The following is a 14,868-nucleotide window of genomic DNA, read 5'->3' on the forward strand; positions in this document are numbered from 1 at the left end:
AAAGTCGTGTTGACTAAAGTGCCCATTTAAAAAGGTACAGCCCACTGAACGGTCATTATGATCTCATATACACGAACAGTATCACTTCTCCACCCACTGGCAGGCTTTGTTGTTTTGGAATAAAAACAAATGTGTTTTTTAGGTAGCAGAGTGACGACGCCACCAGAGATTATTTAAATACATAATCTGAATCGTCCTTCATTTTTCAGTATTAGGACTGAAGGGTAGCACGCCTTCTGCATATCTGTGTATGTGTGGAGTTCTCCCTGTGAATGTCCGGGTTTCTTCTGGGCACTTTCTTCCTTAATATAAAAACATGCATGCTACATTAGCAGTGCTGTGTTCAAGGTACACAAAATATCAAAGTACATAGAGTATATTGCAGGAAGCCTGCAGTTACAGACAGAATATTATAAGGATGGGTCGGGTGTATCCTTCGTGGCCCACGATATCCCAGAATTCATAGCGCGTCCCAGCCAATTCCAGTTTTCAACAATGGCGGCCGCTACTAAGTTTTTAATATTGCTCTTATTAATCTTTCTGGGTCACAAAATAAACTTTAAATATATTTTCAGGCAAGAATGTAGCTGTGTAAACCTCAAATATCTGCTCGGTTTATCAAGATATCGCATATTTGCAAAAGTGCTCCGACATTTTCGGAGACGTCTGTTACCCACCAGCTCGATAGCTGACCAGGAGCTCGAGGGTCACTGGAGCCCCCGAGAACAGTGAACTCCCGGCACATTGTTCTCAAACCAACCCATTTGCTACTCAGGTTAAACATGATATATAAGTCACTTAGACAACCTAAAAATCTTATTGTTTGGCTTTTTCAGTGTTTTATTTGTTTGTATGTAAATCGGTTTGGCTGAGATTAAAGTTATTAGATTAGATTAGATAAAATTAAACTTTATTAATCCCCCGGGTGGGTTCCTCTGGGGTTTTCACACAGCTGAATAAACCTCCGGGCCACCCGACCTTCTGAGGACCTGGCCCACGTAGAGCAAAGGACAGGTCCTCAGGAGGATGCAGCCCATGAATTTGGACAGCCGTAATATACACAAATCATTGAATATCAGGATTCCAATCATTTCCATGACAACAGGTGTGAAAAACCAAGGACTGCTTCTACAAACAGGGTAAATGTTACAAGTGTTGAAACTGAAAAAAGCTAAATTATACTCATCAAACTATATGCATCAGAAAACAAAGAAATGATATAAAGTCGCTCTAGTAAATTTATGCTACATACATTCAGCAGCCACTTTACTGCATAGACCTGTTCAACTGCTCATAATCCTAAAATTTCTAATCAGCCATTCACATATCTTTCTTATAACTTTCTCCAGAACCAATCACTACAGACCCCAAACTTCATGTGGCCACCTGATGAGCTCAAGAACAGTGTGTAGAGAGCTTCATTGAATGGGTTTTCATGGATCAAGCCTTAAAGCGCAGTGGTGTAAAGACGCCACCACTGGACTGTAGTGCAGAGAGGAAACGTCCTCTGGTGTTACAAGTCTGACAATCCGGTGGCTTGGTGGTTGCCAGTAGAGCAGTACTGGTCTAACTGCATTGCAACGGTACAGTTTTGTGCAGGGGGGAATTTTGATGTGGGATTGTTTTTCAGGAGTTGAGCTTAGTTCCAGTGAACACAAACCTACAACCTGCATATGATTTTTATCTGTCCAGTCTGATATGCACTAATCTGAAGAAGTGCACATTTGGAGGGCAGTGAAAGAAGAAAGGGAGAAGCCATGTTAGAAGGCAGAGGGAAAGTTCTAGAGTAGGGACTTTAAATTATTACATGTGGTAAAGGGAGAAACTCATGACCAAGAGGAGGAAGATAGATATACTGTGTGTGCAGGATACCAAGCACAATGACACTAGCACTAGTTCTGACATGATCTAGATTTCTTACCATGACAGGACACTTTGAATCCATTTCTGGTGTGAGGTGGGTCATCTTGAACGAGGACTATGTCAATAGTGTTGTAGAGATGAAGACAGTGCCAGACAGACTCCTGAGACTCCAGCCTAAACTCGGAGGGGAGATGTTGAATGTTCTCAGTCCTTCAGGTTGGATAGCAAACGAGAAATTCTGGAGCAAGTTGGATGAAGTGGTAGAGAGTGGAGTGACCTCCTCCCCCACAGGATGGATAAGACTAGAAATGGTTTCAGCTTTAAAAGAACTTGGTATGGGTTAGAAAAAAACGATTGGTTTATGTTACAATGATTGCTGGTTCTTTTAAAACTCATTCTTGGTTGCCATAGTGACACATCGCTGCTTTGACAACCCGTGTGCTGCATACATAAAATATTTTCCTTAATAAAATGCATTTTTTTAAAAGTTCATGCTGTCGAAAAACAAGAAACCCCCGCAAATATGTTGCATTTCTTTGACTATCTCCCATTTGCTGTTAGACTGCACTGATTTAACGTGAAGCATTAGCAGTTCTGTAATCAGAGTGGATCATACTCATCCTGACTCTTCAGAAGAATAGTGTGTTAGAGTATGCTAACCCCCAGCACACAAGATCAACAGCCTCCATTGACACCTACACTAAAATAAATTCACACTCCCATTTGCCTCAACACCTTCTTCTAACACAGATTATTAGTACCTCACACTCCTCCAGGCACACACTCAAGCCAGTTTGCATTTTGAAAAGCTCACTGACTATCATTGATTTAAGTGCATCCCTGGACACTTCCTATGGATATGAATATAACTGCACACAGCCACACATGAACAAACAAAAACACACATGAAGTCTTAAGCTGCAGCACTGTGACGCTCAATCAGGGCTCAAATGTGGGAAAATAACAGGTTTGATAGGTTTGTTGTTGTTTTTTTTCCAGTAGGACAGAGCCTTCCCAAGCACCCTAGGGTATGATTTCTGTGCAACAACTGAGGAGAGCTGTTGTGATTGCTTTTCAATCAAGCGAGACAAACGTTAATTTAACCTCTTTTTTCGCAAGGAGCTGCAGAATTATAGGCTTTATTTGTGAAGTGTGTATGACTGGCACTTTCTGATAGCTTCAGCAATGGTCTTCTATTTAGACCGACTGTCAAGAATTCAATGTAGGAATATACTGACAGAAATAAAGGTGGTAACGTCTTCCACGCACAGTCTGTGAATCTTTTGTCATATCACGCTTTTGTTTCTCGTTTGTTTCACTTGTCTCAATGGTTTGTTGTATCTGTATTAAATCAAATCACTGAACAAAAAGAGATTCTGTTAGTAACGCCATGACAACACTACCCAAACCCTCAGTTACAGGCCTCACGTGCCTGATGTAAGTCAAACTCACAGGAGTTAGATTCCTGGTTTCAATATCCTCATCGGCTGCTGCCTTTGCACATGGATATTATCCAGCTTGCTCCCACAGTTCATCGACATGCTTGTTAGGTAAACTGCTGATTCTAAATTGTGGTGTACGAGCATGAGGCTGTCTCTCTGTGTTGGGCCAAAGCTTTAGGATGTGCCTTGCCTCTTGCGCTCTATGAGGTGCAATATGTTCCAGGCTGGCTACAATCATACACATTTAAAGGACAGCTGCTTACTCGGCGGCTGCTCAACTTTCTAACTTTAAAACAGAAATGTTGTTTGGCTTTCAGCCGTCATGTTCCCAACTGCTGGAGTCAGGTCCTGTCAGAGCTTAGATATGTGTAGGACTCTTCGTTTTTCCACTTCTTTACATAACTTATTTATTTTATATTATTCAAACTCTTTTTTTTTAAATTTTCCCCATAGTTTTTATTTTGCAGACGACTCACATTTTCTTCATAACAACAGCTTAGTTGGATGTAAACACATAATAATTCATTACTCGGTTATTACTGGAAACCTCACCGGGTTTGTGTATCTCAAATTTTCTGCTTGTTGTGGCTTTTTTTTTTTTGAGGTTCTGCTGAGTAGCAAGATTTAGAGTTGCGTTTAAATAATCTTTTTTTCAATGAAAATGAAAGATATATAGTGTATGTTCTCATGAACTTGGAAAACCTCGAGTTTGATTAAATATTCTTCTTTTATGTCAGATTTATTCCCATATTACTTTTTTGTTTCCCCTGTCAGAATATATTGCTTCTTGCAAGCTGCTTTCAGAAGTCTCTTATCAGTTCATAAGACACTGGCAGTAAAATATTCAGGGGCATGCCTATGGCATGAAATATGCAAATCTATACGTGAGCTTTGATGTGAGGCGTTGATTTGAGCGTCACAATATTGATATTTTCCTTACTTTGGACAAATCTTTGCTGGTGTTATGAGCTAATGTGTCATGTGCTGTATTCCCAGTTAATGATCGTTTCTCCCTCTTTGTCTTGGTTTGCAGACGGATGCTGCACTGATGTATGATGCTGTGCACGTGGTGGCCGTTGCTGTGCAGCAGTCTCAGCAGATCACTGTCAGCTCATTACAGTGCAACCGACACAAGCCCTGGCGTTTTGGAAACCGCTTCATGGCCCTCATCAAAGAGGTAGATGCTCGTCTACCTGCTCTTCATTCCATCGTCCTCCTTAATACACACAGCGCCTTCACACAGAAAACACACACTCTCAGGAAAGCTGACAGAAACAGCATCTAAATAAGGCTTAGGCAGTCGAGAAGAAAGGGAATATGAATAAATAGAAGTTATTTATCCGTGTATTTATTTATATGGAAATCATTTTTCCTAGCGTCTGCACATGCTTACACCCCTGAGGAGGGCAGCCATATTGGGCCGGTTGTCTGAATTTCAGCATTAATCATCCAGGCAGAAACAAAGACACTGCATCATCTGAATTTCTGTTAATTGCTCCAGCAGTTTGCAGCATGGGTGAAGCCAGATGAACAATCTACAGCTTCCTGTCTGTGGAAAATATGCAGATTATCAGCCTATATTTAGGACTTGATAACTCTCTAATCTCCTGTAGTTTGCAGAGATCCTGACACTATTGAGCTGACAAACACATGAGAACCATGGATGTACTTTTATTCTTGCAATATTTACAATATTCTAACAAATGAATACAAAAAGTGCCTTGAAATAATTGAATTGACCTGAGTTGAACTAAGTATCCAGGTTCTAGTATGCTTTAGCATTTATGAAAACAGTGTTATCTGATGCACTGGCTTACATAAAAAAATTATTGGGATGTACACAGTCACAGGATTGTCACATAACACTATCCACAGAATCTTTGCTACATCTAATCTTTACAGAAGCATTCAGATGATAGTAACTACACAGTTGCAAGAAATGTATGAAATGTATACATAATTCCCATGATTGCACCACATATTTCATAACTTCAATAATATTAGTCATTGGTTTGGCATTCAGACCCTCAAGGCATTTTTGGTTTATTTTTTTAAACAGGACATCACATATTGAGTTATGGATTAAGAAACCCAGGACAATGGTTTCTTAATGACATCAGTGGGAGAGTTCTGAGGCAAAAACCAAAAACTCGAAAAAGCAGTGAAGCCAAACGTTTGTTTGACCTCAAGACTTCCAGTCCATACTCGGCACAGATGTTACTGTATACTATGCTGTCCACTTGGTAATGGCGTTCCATGTATGCCCTGCTTGCTGGCATCTTGCACCCTGCTGTTATGTGCTGGATTGTCTCAAGGTACTTGTAGTTGTCCTCAAGGTGGACAATGTTGCCTTCCGGTAGTACGATCCTCTCAGTTCTGACTACCTTCCCTCTCTTTGGTACCATCCGACTACACTTCTGCAGTCCAAATGACATTCCAGTGTGATTGCTGTATATCCCGGTGGTTTGGATCAGTGAATCAATGTCTCATTCAATCTTGGCATACAGCTTGATGTCTTTCATGTAGAGGAGGTGGCTGATGATTGCTCCATTCTGTAGTCGGTATCCACAGCCAGTCTCCTCAATAATCTCACTGGCCTTCTGTCAGCCATTTTGGGTGTTTCTCATCCATTAGCTGCTGGGTCATTTGTGCTGCCAGACGCTCGACGAGTGCAGTCAGCTTTTTTTGCAGTCAGCCAATCATGTCGAGGCCTGCTGCTGTCCAACTCTTCATACTGGAGACGTGTTCGTGGATTTCTGCCACAGTGATTCTTACTGGAACTTGTTCAGGGAGTCCCACAAAATTGAACCTAGACCATTGATCAACAACCACTGATCAATGACCATGAGTACCATTCGCAGAGAGTTGGGGAATGGCTGCAATCACAGCATTGTAAGATGGTGACAGATGTACCCTTAGGCCCCTCCTCCATTCAGAGATGGTCTTTCCCTTTTCATGTAAATGGCCTCCTTGACTCCGCCCTCAAACCAGCGTCCCTCCCTGTCCAGGATGTGAACATCCTCATCATTGAAAGAGTGTCCACTGGCCTGTAAGTGTAAATAGACTCCTGACACGTACGGGATCACTACAGGTTTTCTCTTAGGGAGCGGTTGTCCTTCTTCTCTCCTGGATCATCTGCAGCTTTCTTTTTAATCTGTGAACTTTATATTTCATTTTTTTAAACTGGAAAAAGTGTTGGGGTTTTAGGAGCTTTCTTTAGGAGCCTTTCTACTGATCTTATCTATTTCTGATTTTATCTGTTTTGATTTTATATACTGTTTTGTTTGTTTGTTTGTTTGTTAAGTGGGTTTAGAGCTCTGGGTAGCTCCCCAGCTGGGTCTAGACTGGGTCTAGAGAGTATTTTAAATTCAGGGAATTTAAAATAGAAAGTAGCTCGTCCACAGAAGGACTGGTAGCTCCCCTTACGATAAGGGTTCAGATCGCGCGAACAGGTGTGAAATGTGTGTGTTTAGTTAGTTTGTTTGTTTGCTTGTTTTAATCAATTTTAAATCATGCTTTTTATTTGTTTTTGTTTCTAATGTCTCTGTAAAGCACTTTGAATCACCTTGTTGTTGAATTGTGCTATACAAATAAATTTGCCTTGCCTTGCCTTGCCTTGATGTTTCAGTGGAGCTACCAGGCCAGACTTTACACCTTTAAGTGTCCTTTCAGTGCAGGCCTTTTTATCTACCTCGCAAACTAACGGTAGCCATACTTACCATTGTTTACCCCACCCCCCACTTTACCATCGCGTTTTCATCCTTTCGTCTATAAAAATAAAGTAATGTCCATATGCTCTACAGTGCACCAATTATATTATAAGACAGAGGAGAATACCACAGGCCTAAACCCTGCATGTCTGACAACAGGAGGTGTATCAGTCCTGTTTGCCATGTGGAGACAGCGTTTACACTGGAATCTGCCTTTGGTGGCTTTTTTGGAGCAAATGTGACATTCACTAGTAGAACTGACACACGAAACAAAACACTGACTAGACTACACAATAACTACAGCCTCCAAACGCACTAAATGTCACTAATGTCTCACATATGAAAACTCTCTTTCTTTCTTTCGCTCGCCCACTTTCTCTCACTGGCATCACTCCTAAAACCTCCCCCTCTTCCTAAACAACCAAATGCCACATGTTGCCATATCAATTTTTGATTGGTTGACATAGCAGAATTTAACACCAATAGGGAAAGGGTGTTTTTTTCTTTTTTCACTCGGAAGCGGAGAGTGTTTGCTAGCGCTGTCCTTAGAAAATGCCGTTTTTACTGATTCTTCCCGCTGTAAACACCACTGTTTTGCTCAGAAAAAATGTTGTGTGTATTTTTTATCATAACTCTGGTTTTACTTGGCCTATTAGTGATGGGATTTTCGGCTCTTTTTAGAGATCCGGCTCTATCGGTTCGGCTCACTAAAAAGAGCCGGCTCTTTCGGCTCCGAACCGGCTCTTCAGGTTGTTTTGTTGCTTTAATTTATTTATTATTAACAATAATATAAAATTATGCACAAAAGGAATTACTAACATAAAAACAAGTGGTTTTATTTATATATGTTTATATATAAATATATGCGGTGGCCCCTAGAGACAAAACACGTACAAACTCCAAAACACATTTCCAGCATGAACTGAACTTCCAAAGCAGAGCTACTAGATCACGTAAATTACACAATTGAAAGCATGTGTGTATTGTTTGTGTATTTATACACAGGCACTCATATATATATTCAAATAATTTAAAAAAAAGTTCATTTACCTGTTATTACCACACACCAAATCCGGTCGTTGGTACTTGCTGGCTTGTGTAGCCACAAGATAACAAAGGCTCAACACTGCGCCCAGCATCCTGGAGCACTTCTGTTGTCTTTTGTACGTGTTTTGAGTTTTTATATGCTTCTGAGTTTTTATATGCTTCTGAGTTTTTACGTGCTTCGGCGTTTGTACGTGTTTTTACGTGTTTTGGAGTTTTTACGTGTTTTGGAGTTTGTACGTGTTTTTACGTGTTTTGGAGTTTGTACATGCTTCAGAGTTCGTACGTGATTTGAAGTTTGTATGTGCTTTGTCTCTAGGGGCCACCGTAAATATACTTTTATTTATTCACTCCACATAAAATGTAATAAATAAATCATATAATACAAAAATCAACTATTCACATTTCAAGTTTTAACTATTTAAATTTTCAGCTTTTTCCTTTCACAAATTTAAAGTGAAAAGAACACAAAACACTGCAAACCACAACACAATTAAATATAAATTATAATATGAAAACTAAAAGAACATGCATATTCTCTGTCATATGGACCTGCATGAATAAACTTTCTCAATCCTTTATCATCTGCAACTGAAAACAGTTGTGGATGATTACTATACCTTTCTAATGTTGTTGTCCCTGCCTCTCTTTCTCTCTCTCTGGCTCTGTTCCTGTGCTACTGAGTGTAACTACCGCCCCTCCCCCCTCTGCCCAGCGTAAAGCACAAGGCTCGCGTGCAGAGTGAAGCGGGAAAAAAGTGCGAGAGAGAGGCTGAGAGAAAGAAAAAAAAAAAAAACCCCACGTGACGGCTCGCGATAAGGAGCCGGCTCGCGTCGTTCACGTCAAAGAGCCGGCTCTAAGAGCCATTTCGTTCGCGAACGACCCATCACTATGGCCTATCAACACAATCTAAAAACTGGTTTATAGATTGAAGTCCGCACTTTCGACCCAAGTTGAAATGGAGATTCTGGGTTGCTGCATCTTGTAGCTGTGTCGTCTTAAATTGATCACGTGATTTCAACTTGCCGGCGCGTCTGTCAACCCCAGAGGGTTAACCTCTGGTGAGCACATACAGCATGATCCCCATACCAATCTCTTGTTCAGTCAGCATTCCAGAGATAGTCCTCCCTTCAGTTCAGTCTTAGTTTCATCAGTAGACCATCTGTTCTGTACAAGCAACCAACTTAAAAGGGGGAAAGTCAGTTCAAGGCAGAGCTCCATCTAAGCCTTACTTTTCTTCGCCACCACCAGCATCTTAGACTAGAGGACCCTGTCCTAAAGCCTATCACCACTGGGATTCCAATATGCCATGATGGCTCATTGCAGCCTATTTGCCAAATTCAATGGCCTTCTTTGGCCATTAGAAGACAGGGGCATTGGTACACTTTTATTTACAAAGCTATGCTTGGATTGCTGCCTCCTTATATTTGTACTTTGGTCACAAGGACAAATAGTGGTTCTTACTCCTTGCGTTCAAATGATCAGCTGCTGCTGTCTGTTCCCCTTGTCCACACAGAGTTGGGTAAGAAAGCCTTTGTGCACTCTGCGCCTTTTTCGTGGAACCTGTTACAGAAAGACTGGAAACTGACTGAACTGTTGTCTTTAAATGTTTTTAAAACTAAACTCAAAGGCCTACAGACTGCCTCAATAATGTGTAATTGTTTTGTGTAATTTTTTAACTTTGTTTGTTCGTATGTATTTGTTTGGAAATGTGCTGCCTCTTGGCCAGGACTCCCTTGAAAAAGAGGTTTTTGATCTCAACGGGACATTCCTGGTTAAATAAAGGTTAAATTAAAAAAAAAATTCCTTTCTATATCTAAATTAATATGTCCAAGTCTTCCAAGAGATCTCTCCTATTATTGAAGTAGCATTTCCTACATTACTAGCATTGAATGTTCAAACAGCTTCTATGGAGTATGGTCTTTTATCAATTGAAATGAATAAAGTCACATTTTTTCCCAAGGAAGGCAGTACCATGAAGGAAAAATAAAAACTTCTCAGGAAACGCAGAATTCCTGAAAGCTCATAGACATAGAACAAGCCTAACACTCCATAACTCTCCTTCTTGATCAAATAGCCCTTAACCCAGCAGGGTATTTAAAAACTGGCGAATCATAAGTGATGATTGCCCAGATCTTGTTCTTCCCATCCAGCTGACTGTTCAGGACTTGCCTACTCTCTGCAGGTATTTGGTGACTTTGGTGGCTTTTCTAGCTGACTTGTCGTGGTTCCTAATTGGTTGTGGGATTCCCAGATACTTGTAGGTGTCCTCTATGTCAGCAATACTAATACAAAACCAGAAGGCAGTTCTAATCCTCAGTTCTAACTTCTTTTCCTCTCTTAGTTATCATCTGAGTACACTTCTCTAGCCCGAATGCCAATTTGATGTTGTTACTGTAGATCCTAGTGGTGTGGCGTGGATCAGGCCAAGGATAAGCCAGGACACCCAGATCTCCCTCTCCCTGTCCACCTCCTCAATCTCCTCAAGAGAATACCAAGATGTTCCCAAGCCAGCATGTCCTGGATCTGACCCAAGGCCTCCTCCCCTTTGGTAGGAGGAGCTCTTAGGAGGAGGCATCCTAGCCAGACACCTAAACCACCTAAATAGGCTACTATTTGTTGGAGAAATAACGGCTCTACTCTAAGCCCCTCCTAATGGCACAGCTTCTTATCCTATCTCTAAGACTGAGCGCTTAACCCCTTCAGCTGAATCTTTTTCTACTGCTTCATATAGGCTGCTTGTATCTGCTATCTCATTGTTTCAGTCACTACTTAAGTCATTTGACCATAGTTAACAGTAGGAACAAAGATCAACCAGTGAATCAACGCTTCACTCTTATGCTCAGGTTTTTGCATTAACAGAAAGCATGTAGTGTCAACATCACTGCAAACCCTACATAAGTCCATCTGCCAATACGCCGATCCACTCTCTTACTCCCAAATAAAATATTCAATAGCGAAATATGTTGTTTGCTATTGGTAAAAAAGATTTGGCAAGTTTTTAATGGGCACAAACCACATATTCAACTCTGCTGCGTAACCCACAGATGTATTTTCCTTACAAATGCGTTACCATTCAAGAGAAAACAAACAGGCTTTACAATGGTACAAGGCTTTTTCCCAAGAAGCATTGTTACAAGTGTGTAAAGGGGTTTCTGTAGCTAGGGAGTTAGAGCAGGTCATGTATTAATTGGAAGGCCAGTGGTTCAATCATTAGCTGCTCCTGCATGCAAAATATCCTTGGGCAAGACACTAAGCCCAAGATGCTCTCATACATTCATCGGAGTTTAAATGTGCAATAAGCCCCCGGTCTCAACGTCATTGCCTAAACGACTGTTGAAATTCCTTGTAGCATAATTTAGTCCTCAGATGGGGGCACCCTCGAATACCCTATCCAGTGACTTCAGAAAGGTTAGGTAAATTGAACCATTATTGTAAACGTACTGGTAAATGGACTCATTCTAACAGTTAGGTCCATAACTATTTGAACAGAGATGACATTTTTCTAATTTTGGATCTCTACATTACCACAATTAATCTTTCATGAAAAACTCAGATGCAGTTGATGTACAGACTCTCAGCTATATTTCACTGGATTCAACAAAAATATTAATATAGGAACTAAAGCATTTTAAAACACTATTACTTAATTTCAGGGGCTCAAAAGTAATTGGTCTAAAATAAAAATAAAATAAAATTTTCATTTCTAATATTTGGTTGAAAACCCTTTGCTGGCAATGACAGCCTGAAGTCTTGAACTCATGGACATCACTAGATGGTTTGCAGGTCTCTGAAAACCTCAGACTTAGTTTGGCTGCATCTGTCTCATGTCGCATTACAACGCAAGTGTTCCAGTGCCACCGGCAGCCATGCAGGCCCAAGCCATCACACTGCCTGCTCCATGTTTTACAGATGTGTGGTGTGCTTTAAATCACGAGCCCTCCCATGATTTCTCCATACTTTTTTCTTGCCATTATTCTGGTAGAGGTTGATGTTGGGTTCATCTGTCTCAAGAATATTTTTCCAGAACTATGCTGGCTTTTTTAAATTTTTATTTATTTATTTATTTTTAGCAAAGTCTGATCTCGGCTTTCTGTTCTTGAGGCTTATGAGTGTCTTGCACCTTGCAGCGAACCCTCTGTATTTACTTTCATGTAGTCTTCTCTTTATGGTAGACTTGTATATCTATACGCCTACCTTCTGGAGAGCATTGTTCACTTGGTTGGCTGCTGTGAAGAGGTTTCCCTTCACCTTGGAAATGATTCTGTGATCATCTACCGCTGTGACTTCCATGGTCAGCTTTGCCTTTTTGCGTTGCTGAGTTCACAAGTGCTCTCTTTCTTTCTTAGGATGCACCAAACTGTAGAGTTTGCCACTCCTACTATTGTAGCAAATTCTTAGATGTGTTTTTGTTTTATTTCCGCAGTTTAAGGATGGCTTGTTTCACCTGCACGGAGAGCTCCTTTGACCACATTTTGTCTGTTCACAGCAAAATCTTCCAAATGCAAGCACCACACCTCAAATCAACTCCAGGCTTTTTATCTGCTTAATTGATAATGACATAACAAAGGAACTGCCCACACCTGCCCATGAAAGAGCATTTGAGACAGTTGTCCAATTACTGTTGCTCCCTTTATAAAGAAGATGACACATGTTGAGGAGCTGAAACTCCTAAACACGTCATCCAGTTTGAATGTGGATACCCTCAAATGAAAGCTGAGAGTCTGCACAGTAAGTCCATGTCCATTATTTAACATAACTGGAATATGTTTCAGTAAACAGAAAAAAAAACAAAACTTGTGCCAGTGCCCAAATATATGGGCCTAACTGTACAGTGATTTTTCAGTGCTTCATTGGACCAAAGTATCCTAGTAAATGCTTCTTTGGGCTCCATCTGTCTGGTCCCCATTGGTTAAGGTCTGACTACCAGACACTCTCCCTAAAACCGTGCTTTGAGGGATAAGGCCCTGGTAACCCTGATACCAGGCAGAGTAACAATATCCCATGTTGTTATCTCCATAGGAGTATTGTGAAGTGCTACTCCTTTGTCACCCAGGACCAGTTTGCCTTGGGAGACCCTATCAAGGGCAAATACCCATGATCACATGCATCCTGGGATCACTGGGGCACACGGACCCCATCAACATGCTACGGTGGCAAGAGATGAATAATAAAAATGGATCCCAAATCTCCAAGCACTTCAAAGCCCTGGAGCCAAAACCAGTGACCATGACATTACCATTTGCTTGTTGCAGACTCTAAGTATGTTTTTTGTCAGTTTCAGTTATGAAGTTTTCTTCTATAAATAACTGTTTATTTCTGTGTGTTGCCTGATTCTATTAATTGTGTTATATTTATAGCACCATTTTTGACATACATATAATAATCTCCACTTGAGTAACATGTCCATATGTCTGTGAACAGCAGCGGTATCATCACGGAGGTACCAGACACTGAGTCAAAGGAGTATGACAAATGCTTTCATGCAGCTGAATGAGTAACTTCCAGATTTGTGACTCCCACTCATCTTACTAAAGATAGGCCTCGAAGTCCCTGATTTCCAGGTGGAGAAGTACTGTGATGACTTGCTGTGCCTGAGCAAAAGCCGTCTCTACTCTGAACCCCTTTCATGCTACATCTTATTCTATCACATCCCTAAACATCTGTAAAGATTGGGTAATTGCCTCCCCACTGTTATAAACGCAGTTACAAAGTCTGTGCAGGCACCTTGATGGCAGAAAAGAGTGTACAGAAAGGCTCTGTGGAAAAGGGAGAATAGAAAAACTGTCTATTCTGCTCAGTCTGCAGCTTCAACATCAAGAATATATTTAAAAGTTAAACAACAGACTTGATACTGTTGGTTGAATGTCTCCTCTTCTATTTTCTGTCTCTCTGCCTTTTCTCTTTAGGCTCACTGGGATGGCTTGACGGGGAGAATCACTTTCAACCGGACCAATGGCCTGAGAACAGACTTTGACCTTGATGTAATCAGTCTGAAGGAGGAGGGGCTTGAAAAGGTTCTGTGTCTTCAATATTTATGTGTTTGTGCACTTAGAGGTTCACCTTATATGACTGTATATGTGGCAATGGGATGATGAGATAACACACAAAATGAAAGGGTCAATGTAGCAGGGAACACACATGATCAAAATGCATATGAGTAATGTCTGTGTAGACCTTCACCTGTGCTCTTGGACCTATGACAGACATGCACAGCTTCATTTTGATTTGATAGTATAAGGCCCTCACCAGGTGTCATTGGCACTTTAATTTAAACTGTGTTGTTTATTGTAGACTGTCCTCTTTATCATGCTTCTCTAACACAGCCAGGTTACTGTCAATACCTTTGTTTTTAATTCTTCATTTCATTTTCATTTATAGAGGGTCAGTTCACAATGACAGTTGTCTCAGCTGCCAGTTGCAGGGTCGGAGACCATGAACAACAAAAATGACAAAACACAAAGTACAGGAGAGACTAGATCGAAGATAATGACATGCCACAGTGGAATATAGACACATGGGGAATTAAACGAGGGAAATCCTCAGTCCTAATGAGAACTTCGGCAGCATACCATACCTGAACCAATAGCAACACAAATACCTTGACCTTACCTCATCCTGCCCTAACTGTAGCCTTTATCAGAAAGAAGGGTTTCCAAAGCTACGGCCTCCCCAAACCTAACCTATTTGCCACTCTGCAACAAGCCCCTCAAGCATTGTAGCAAACAAGCTGTGCAGACACATAAGTCAGTACACGAGCAGAACAGAAATGCATTGAAAAGAACACCAAAGGTCAAAGACACCAGCTC

General features: G+C 40.9%; 1 protein-coding gene across 3 annotated transcripts in view; it reads left to right on the top strand.

Moving 5' to 3' along the window:
* grik2 (glutamate receptor, ionotropic, kainate 2) overlaps positions 1-14,868 on the top strand; it is a 328,033-nt gene that overhangs the window by 187,415 nt on the left and 125,750 nt on the right. For all 3 annotated transcript variants that reach the window (XM_004569101.5, XM_004569102.4, XM_076889664.1), the window contains 2 exons: positions 4,339-4,482; positions 13,969-14,076. In XM_004569101.5, coding sequence (XP_004569158.1) covers positions 4,339-4,482; positions 13,969-14,076 — 252 coding nt within the window. The remainder of the gene's footprint in view (positions 1-4,338; positions 4,483-13,968; positions 14,077-14,868) is intronic.

The sequence above is a fragment of the Maylandia zebra genome, linkage group LG11 (assembly GCF_041146795.1).
Source record: "Maylandia zebra isolate NMK-2024a linkage group LG11, Mzebra_GT3a, whole genome shotgun sequence".
Classification (NCBI taxonomy): domain Eukaryota; kingdom Metazoa; phylum Chordata; class Actinopteri; order Cichliformes; family Cichlidae; genus Maylandia; species Maylandia zebra.